This window comes from Microplitis mediator, chromosome 10 (genome assembly GCF_029852145.1).
Source record: "Microplitis mediator isolate UGA2020A chromosome 10, iyMicMedi2.1, whole genome shotgun sequence".
Classification (NCBI taxonomy): Eukaryota; Metazoa; Arthropoda; class Insecta; order Hymenoptera; family Braconidae; genus Microplitis; species Microplitis mediator.
This window is the reverse complement of record NC_079978.1, coordinates 18029160-18038983: the sequence shown is the minus strand read 5'-3', so window position 1 is coordinate 18038983 and position 9824 is coordinate 18029160. Positions and strand designations below refer to the sequence as shown.

Here is a 9824-nt window from a genome sequence, read left to right as displayed (position 1 = left end):
TGTATAATTTTATATAATTATTTCGAGCCATTTTCTATATATGACTATATATAATTAGAAATGAATTACATATAATTATATGTCATTTTTGTACCCGGGTATTATTATTATTATTATTATTATAATTACATTGGGCCATTTCCTATGTATGATTATATATAATTTTATATTATTATATATAATTAGATATCGCGTGCCAAATGCTAAAAGGGCGTATAAAAGTTATACGCCCTTTTGGCTTTGAAGAACCAAAAGGGCGTATAATTTTTTTTTTTGGTGCCAATCGTTTTGTAAACATGTTCTAAGCCTCAAAATAAAAAAAAATTTCCAAGCCAAAAGGGCGTATATCTTCATATACGCCCTTTTGGCGTTAGTACGTCAAAAATTTTCTTTCTGCAGATCTTTACGTTTCGAGTGATTCTAAAAAGAATGGCAAAAAAAAAATTTTTTATACGCCCTTTTGGCATGGAACCCTATCTAAATGCTGTAATACGCCCTTTTGGCATTTGGCACGCGATATGAATTGCATATAATAACATGTCATTTTTGAACCTGTGTATTATTATTACCATTCCGGGTAAAATTTTATCTAATTATATATGATTGTCAACTTAAAATTCTATATAAATATATATAATCGTACAAAGTTTTATGTAATTATACAAAATTTTATGCATTGTCTGTGGCATGGTTTTACGCTTACATAAAATTATGTATAATTTTATACAGTTATATAAAACTTTGTATGATTACATATATATTTATATAGAATATAAATTAAAACAATGTCAGAGTTAAAAATATAAAATAGAAAATAATATGTGTTTAACAATCTCCCATTATGGAAGCTCAGAGAAAAATTATATATAATTTGATTTATATAGTGATCTATATATAATTTTATATAATTATATATAATTTTTTTTCCCGGGCTTTTAGAATGCATCTATTTTATAGCTTATTTCTGTAAATTGACAAGGTTATATATAATTGTATGTAATTATATACAATTACTTATAATTATATGCAATTCCATACAATTTTATATCATTTACATATAATTATATGTAAAAAATAGTTATTCATACTTACACATATAATTTTATATAATTAAGTTAGGCCATTTTCTATATATAATTTTTTTATCGGACATTATTATTATTATTATTTTCTTTTATTAATTAAAAAAAAACTCGTTAAAGTTTAATTTTAAGGTCTCTCCCGTGAATGAAGGTAATTTTATATTTTATTTTATTCATTTATTTTATATGCTTGTACATGCGGTTGACCGTGTCTCTTTGAGCTGTTTGATATTGGACAAGTAATTCGAGCTGATTCAGCTCGTGTTGTGAATACTAAATCAGCACACAACTACATATATACCCAGGAACACACCAACACATACTCACACACGTACACCCGGAATTATTGGAATTATGAGTTAATTCTTCTTTTTTTTGGTGTGGATGTACTTGAGTGAATTGTTTAAAATTATTATTTAACTAAATATAATTTAGTAACAAACCTGCAGCAATGACTTGATAAAAACAGGGTTCTTTAGATTCTCCTATATTATTACTGGCCCAGCAGCCGATAGTCCCGTAATCCATGTCAGTAACAGGAGTGTAGTTAAGTCGACTGATAGTGCTGTCGGTGGTAAATTTACTTGGTGAAATATCTCGTATCTCACTACTGCTATTGAAAGTCCAACGAAAGGTGACTAAAGTTGGGTTAGCGTCGACCTCACAGACCAGACTGATCATCTCGTGCTTTAAAGCGCCATGTAGTTGTTCAGGCACGTTAAATGAAAATGGGGTTGACTTTCCAAAGGACTTTGATGACACAATGTCAAAGTTTACTACACGCTTGCAAGTTGGCGCAACTGGTTGATAAAATAATAAAATTATTACTATAATTTATCTATACTTACACTGATAGAAAATTTATATTGTCTTCAACTAAAAATGTCGTATTATTGTTTCAAGAACTTTGAATTTTTAAATCAAGTACACTCAGGAAATTAAATAATCCCTGATCAAAAGAAACGATTCGAAACGATTTGCGATGTTAAACTCTCATAAGAAGGGTGATTCAGAAGTATTCAACGTATTCAAAGGCATTAAAAAGTTTTAAAATTTTAATTTTTCTAATCGTTTCAAATCGTTTCTTTTAATAAGGGATAGAAACTTCTTTCTAGTTATGGTAAAATTTTTTACCACCAATCCGATAGTAGTGAATATTATCTAGATGATTGTATAAATCATCTAGATTGTAACATTTACCATATTTATAATAATTATTACGATCCTGTATGTTAACTAGAGTTAATTAATATTATTATTCTAAATCGTTATATTTATACGGACTTGGCATATAAAACTCTAGATACATATTTTTGAACATATCGATACTGCCATTCTAATATGTCGTATCCCACATTCGTATAGGTTTAGTCACGCTTAACATTTTCAATTTTAAGTTAATTTTAAGCAAGCAATTACACTGTAAAAAATCCTGAGTGAAATTAAATCCGAATTCACTCCGCATTCACTCCGCCACTCGGAGTTCCGGAGTTTAAAAAAAAATCACTCCGCATGCGGAGTGAATTGGGAGTTTTTTTTGCGGAGTGATTGCGGAGTGACGCGGATTTTATTTTACTCCCAATTCCCTCCGGTCAAGAGTTTTAATACTTAAATAAATTTATATTAAACTGCTAAACAATGTGTATGTGTGTGTGTGTGTGTGTGTGTGTGTGTGTGTGTGTGTGTGTGTGTGTGTGTGTGTGTGTGTGTGTGTGTGTGTGTGTGTGTGTGTGTGCGAGTGTGTGTTTGGGTGTGTACAGGTGTTTGTGTTCGTGTGTGAAAATGTGTGCTTGTGTGTGTTCGGATGTGTGCAAATATCTGCGTGTGTGTCCACGTGTATGCAAATGTGTGTGTGTGCAGATTTGTGCGTGTGTGTGTGTGTGTGTGTGTGTGTGTGTGTGTGTGTGTGTGTGTGTGTGTGTGTGTGTGTGTGTGTGTGTGCAAATGGGTGCGTGCGTGTGTGTGCGAGTGCGCGTGTGTGTCTAAATATGTATGTGCGTATGTGTGTGCGTATCAGCTGATCAATTACGTAATACGCGAGTTTTTACTTCGATTTTATTGAGTGGAGTTATTTTTTATTAATAATATTTACAAAGCTCCGCTCCGGAGTGAATTTCACTCCGAGGGGAGTGAATAATTAAAAATTCGTTCATTCCGCATTCACTCCGGATTTAATCCGCATTCACTTCGCGAATTTTTTACAGTGTAACGACATTAATAAGAAAGTAATTATGCATAATTTCTTACTCTTCTTACGGCATACAATTCAAAATTATTTATTCACTACAAATGCCTGTATTTTATGAAAAACATGAACATAAAATTATAGGTTATACCAATGTAAACATATGACAAATAATTTTGTTTTGCCGACCGTGAAATGTTTTTATCGTCTCCTGAAAAATTTCTCAAATGTGGGATAAGACATGATAGAATGCCAGTGTCGATATAAACTTTGATTTAATAAAAAAAAAAAAATTTTTTTTGTTGAAATTTCACATTGGCTATCCCCCTTAATCCAAGAGTCAGGAATTCTCAAGCGAAATATATCAGTATCTTGTTTCAAAAGGAAAAGTGCTTTATTGAAAAATAAAATTCTCGAACAAAGAATTTTTTTCTTCACCTAAAAATTTAAATCTTTTGGTTCACGAACTTATTTCTTGACTTAAAACAATAAAAAACTTTGAAACAAGAATCACATTTTGAGGAAAAAAAGTTTTCTTGGATCAAGATAGTTTTTTTATCAGTGTAGTTTGATTTACAATCATACTTACACATAACGTCAAGCTGGATAATGTTTGATGTCGAATCACCTTCATCATTTGTCGCTGAACAAACATAGTCACCAGCTGAATTGCGGGTAATGCCCTGGAGCACTAGAGAGTGATCTGTCAGCACAATACCACCTGTTATATTGTGATGTAATTTTTTACCCTGTAAATATATATATGTATATATATGATTAATCAATTCCTACTATGTGCAGCTCTGGAAGCTTTTTGCGGTAATATTATAAATTGAAAAATAATCGGATTCTTATCCATCGAATGAGTTATTTTTTATTTATTTATCCTTTTTAATTGAAACAATAAATACTTTCGTATGCATGATTTAGTTTAGAGGTTTTTTTACTTTCATAAAATAATTATTGTAGCTCTGTCCAAACTATGCTGAGTTCTCATCAATTTTATTTGATCAATAATAATAAAAAAATTATTCAAATGAAAAAAAGAACTTTCCATGCTGGTTTAATTTTTTATTTGTAGTAATAAAAATGTACTTCAATAAAAATTTAATTATATTTATCGTTAAAAAAATATTGGAAAAAGTACCAAAGTGAATATAGAGCAACGTGGGGCAAAACGAGACACGATTGTTGCTACGAAAATAAATTTTTTTTAGTGAAATTTTTAGTTAATTTAAAAAAAACTTTTTTTTATTCTCAGTGTTTGTTGTCCGAATCATTTAAGTGAAAACTGGAAAAATAAAATGGGATACGATTTAACGAGTCACAAAATTATGTTCTCTTCAAGTGGTGTTTCATTTTGCCCAGGTTTTTCTAAATTCAAATGAATGAAAAAATGTAACTTAAATTTTTGACTATTGCATTATTTTTAGTAGATTTTATAGAAATCTATCTATTGCATTCGTTCTCGTGACAGAATTTTCAAAGAATTTCACGATCGTATATCATAATTCGTCGAGTAGGTTCCAAAAATACCATTGGTTCAAAAGCTTATATATGAACGTAAATCGAGCACTTTTGAACCCGACCCCTTTCGATTTGGTTAAAATTGTTTTCTTCTTTTACCCTATTAAAAACAATTTTCAGGAAATTTTCGAATTTTTTTTTCTATCCCGAAGGAAGTTATCGATTTTTAAAAAAATAGCTTTTTTTGAATGGACGTAACTTTTTCAAAAATTCACTAACCGAGATCTCTTTCGTTAAAAAGACACAATTATAAACGAATCTTATTAAAACTTGGTACACTTATTCTATTAACAACTAGTTCAGTAATAGTGGAAATTTGAATTTCAAAAAATAAAAAAATGCTACACTGTAAAAAATCACCGGGGTAAGTCCAAGCGGTGTACTGCCCTGTCATGACAAAACGACGTATCTCAAAAATTATAGTTTCGAGAAAATAGCGTTTAAAGTTTTAACAGAAATTGAGTACAATTTAACAGAAAAATTAATTTCTGTTATGACAAAACGACGTATCTCGAGATACGTTTTTTGTATCGTAAGAAACTAATGCTTATTTTGATAAATAGATGAAATTGTTATGACAAAACGCTGTAACTCGAAGAATGAAATTTTGACGTGAAGAAACTATACGCACATTTGATCAATATTATTGGCATAATTAATTAAATTAGTAAAATTTTGATGATACCCTATTATTAAGTGACACTAAATAAACCTTTTTAGCTTTGTAACGTCAAAACAGCGTATCTCGAAATACGTCGTTTTGTCATATCAGGACAGTGGTGGTGTTAAAATCGACGGTGTTAAATTTCAACACCGATAGCGGTGTGAAAATACCACCGCCGCCGATGTAAATATTCTGTACCGGTGTTAAAAATATTCCCCGGTTTTGATAACCTAAAAATAATTCATGGTACAAACATAAAATGTAAAAGTTAACATTTTTTTTGTGTCACCATTAACATTTAAGAAGTGTTAAAGTTACTTCTCATATTACTCGAATCTTGTGTTGAAATTTTAACACATATTTTGTGTTGAAATTCGACACACACAGATTATGTTAATTTTAACACAATATTTTTTACTGTGTATGCAGTAGATCTTTAAGAAGTCTGCTGCAGATTGTTTTATTTTTACCCGGGCATGGCTGAAATTCTATTTTCAACAGTTTCCTAAAATGCATGAAATCTATCAAAAAATCAATTCTTAATTCAATTCTGTCATGAAACTTTGAAATAAATACACTGGTCACAGAAATTAAGGGATAGAAAAAAAATCCAAAATTTTTAGGTGATTTTCAACATGCTGTAACTCGGTGAAAAATGGTCGTATAAAAAAACTAAAAAAAGCAAATTGTAGCCTCAAGTTTCTAGTTTTCAGATCTGGACCTCAAAATTTTTTATCATGTACGGTTCCGGAGTAATCATAAGAAAACCAACGAAAAAAAAATTTTCAAAATTTTTGCTGGTCTTTCAATACCTCTATGGGCGACAATAAATTTTTTTGAATAATCCGACTGTCTGACTTTTCTCGGAAATTTTATGCCCTTTAATTTGGTGGCCTTAAAAAGTCTCTACGACGATTTGGTGCCGAGTTATCATTGATCAAAGCAAAAAAGTCTATTTTGGCTTTGATAATCAATAACTCCGGATGTATTGGTCGTACAGAGAATGGAAGCAGGGTTTTAAAAACTGGAAAACATTCTCTATAAGGCAAAATTAGTGGCATTTGATAGAAAAATTTTTTTTAAAGCGATATTGTTTGGTAAAAAACAGGTCAAAATTCACAAATTTAAGGATATTCGGAAATCTTGCTATAACTTTGGATATGAAGGATGAACAAAGGATATCTTCGACTTTTTTTCAACCTCAAAGTGTCCTGAAAAAACCCTGGAAATTTCAAATCGCTGCGATTTTTCTTTCATAGTGCCCCGAAGCTTTAAATTTATCGATTTTGTCAAAAATCACCATAATTGGTAGTTTCTCGGTTTTTGTTCATTTTTTCGATTTGAAAATGGTTTTTTTACCGATAATCTTCATTTCTTCGATCAAAAAGATCGATTATCGAAAAAAATTGAAAAAAAAAAAATTTTGAAAAAATTTTTTCAAAAATTTGTTTTTTTCAAAATTTTTTTTTTTGTTGTATCTGCAATGATTTATCATTGTCAAAAAAAATTCCTAAAATTTTTTTTACCGCCGGCATTAGAGTTACCCAAAGGGTATGTTTGTTAAGTTGACATTTGAAGCAGGTGCAGTTACAGCGGTAAAAAAAATTTTAGGAATTTTTTTTGACAATGATAAATCATTGCAGATACAACAAAAAAAAAAATTTTGAAAAAAACAAATTTTTTTTTTTTCAATTTTTTTCGATAATCGATCTTTTTGATCGAAGAAATGAAGATTATCGGTAAAAAAACCATTTTCAAATCGAAAAAATGAACAAAAACCGAGAAACTACCAATTATGGTGATTTTTGACAAAATCGATAAATTTAAAGCTTCGGGGCACTATGAAAGAAAAATCGCAGCGATTTGAAATTTCCAGGGTTTTTTCAGGACACTTTGAGGTTGAAAAAAAGTCGAAGATATCCTTTGTTCATCCTTCATATCCAAAGTTATAGCAAGATTTCCGAATATCCTTAAATTTGTGAATTTTGACCTGTTTTTTACCAAACAATATCGCTTTAAAAAAAATTTTTCTATCAAATGCCACTAATTTTGCCTTATAGAGAATGTTTTCCAGTTTTTAAAACCCTGCTTCCATTCTCTGTACGACCAATACATCCGGAGTTATTGATTATCAAAGCCAAAATAGACTTTTTTGCTTTGATCAATGATAACTCGGCACCAAATCGTCGTAGAGACTTTTTAAGGCCACCAAATTAAAGGGCATAAAATTTCCGAGAAAAGTCAGACAGTCGGAATATTCAAAAAAATTTATTGTCGCCCATAGAGGTATTGAAAGACCAGCAAAAATTTTGAAAATTTTTTTTTCGTTGGTTTTCTTATGATTACTCCGGAACCGTACATGATAAAAAATTTTGAGGTCCAGATCTGAAAACTAGAAACTTGAGGCTACAATTTGCTTTTTTTAGTTTTTTTATACGACCATTTTTCACCGAGTTACAGCATGTTGAAAATCACCTAAAAATTTTGGATTTTTTTTCTATCCCTTAATTTCTGTGACCAGTGTAAATAATGAAAAACCTACTTCCATTTCGGACACCGAATGGTCACTTTTTTGTTGTAAAGTAGTTTATGTGACTATTTGATAAATTAATTTGCTAAAGATGTCAGTAACTGGTGATAAATAAAACTCGACTGTGGTACGTCGGGTAACGAACCACGGTTTGTTCATCTGTCGTCCTAGCAAGTGCATTCTCTAGTAGATTAACATAAACTGGACTGTCGGGAATATACATCAGAGCGAAACCTCTAAAACTGATATGAATGAAGTATTTTAATCTTGAACAGTTTTAACGATTTCAGAAAAGTTCATTTCTTAATGGGATGCATAAGATATTTAAAAATAATCAGTAGTCTCAGAATGATATTGATTGTTCTGTAAATATTGCTTAGTTTATATTTATTGTTATGTTTCTTATTCGATACGGAAGTATATTATTTATATAAACGATAAAAAGCTGTCACGTTTTACAGTCATACTGTAAAAAAAAACCGGTGTAAGTTCACGGCAATTCAGTGTTTAATTTAACCCCTAAAACGGTGTTAGAATACCACTGGTAGCAGTGTTAAAAAAAAAGGTAGTTTTATTTTTTAAGTATCAGGAGTTGAATTGTATTTCAAATACAAAGAAAAAGTTATTTTATTGTTTCAAAAATTAAAGAAACGACAGATTTACTAATTTATGGAAGAATCCAAACAATCATCGTCTCCAATGACATGTTAATGTTATTGTATTTAATATAAGGGACAGGTTTTTTCTGATTCAAGTCTCTACCAACTAAATCAGCGAGGAAAATAAAATAAAATTATCAATGATCAATTTATCATATTTGAATCAGTTATCACTATAAGAAAGGCACTTAATTGAACAAATACAGTGCAACCTTTATATAACGAAACTAAAGGGAAATAGAAATTATTCGTTATATCGAGTTATTCGTAATAGTAAGGTTTGTTATATAGAGGTTATATTAAACTCAATTCGTTAGAACAAGGTAAACAAATTTCCACTAATATATAATAACTCATTTAAATCAAAACACAGAATTATTTATTTGTAAACATTTACATCAGTTTCTGGTCAAAATAAAAATCGTTATCAATGTATAAGCATAGAATATAAAGATAGAATGTAAGCGTAGGAAATTAACAACATGATTAAAGGAATAATGATAGCTTAATCTTCATTTTTCGTTTCTTTACTCGAAAAAAAGTCATAAATTGTTGTCTGCTTGCCAATGTTAGTTATCATATCATTTTCCGTTTTTCTGCAACACTCAAAGAACACCTTTCCTGTTTTTCAGCCATTGCTACAGCAATGACTGTCTTATGAAGAATTAAACGTATCAGCACTCGTTAAGACATTAGTTATTGTGGAATTAAGTGGGGATAATTTGTAAGATACCTTACGTAGAGGTTATGGGCTGGAAAATTCGTTATATAAAGGTCAATAATAGTTTCTATCTATGTTCTGCAATGATTGAACTTTCGTTATAGTGAGGTTGTTTAAAAAATATATTCGTAATGTAAAGGTATATTTTGCATAGGTCCTTATGGGCAGTTCTGTGGGATTTTGAAAAATTCGTTAAATCGAGGAATTCGTTATATTGAGGCTCGTTATATTAAGGTTACACTGTACAAATATTACTTAACTGAGCCTGATCTTATCTTGCAAAACGACAGTCAAATAATAATTAATAACAAAGGAGAGAAAATGGAGATAACTATGACGTATTGTCGAGACTACATTACGTTTGGATCTTGAAGGGTCCTGACGGAGTGTTTCTCGTATATCTACCTCGATATGTGTCATGACCTTTATCTACTTGGGGATGAGTCTTGTCTCAGA

The 9824-nt window shown here is 30.3% G+C and overlaps 1 protein-coding gene across 2 annotated transcripts in view; it reads right to left on the bottom strand.

The window, feature by feature from the left end:
- The window catches only part of LOC130675458 (hemicentin-2-like), a 441088-nt gene that overhangs the window by 22647 nt on the left and 408617 nt on the right, over nt 1-9824 (bottom strand). For both annotated transcript variants that reach the window (XM_057481164.1, XM_057481165.1), the window contains exons 10-11: nt 3857-4016; nt 1526-1882 (exon numbers count right to left, since the gene is read on the bottom strand). In XM_057481164.1, coding sequence (XP_057337147.1) covers nt 1526-1882; nt 3857-4016 — 517 coding nt within the window. The remainder of the gene's footprint in view (nt 1-1525; nt 1883-3856; nt 4017-9824) is intronic.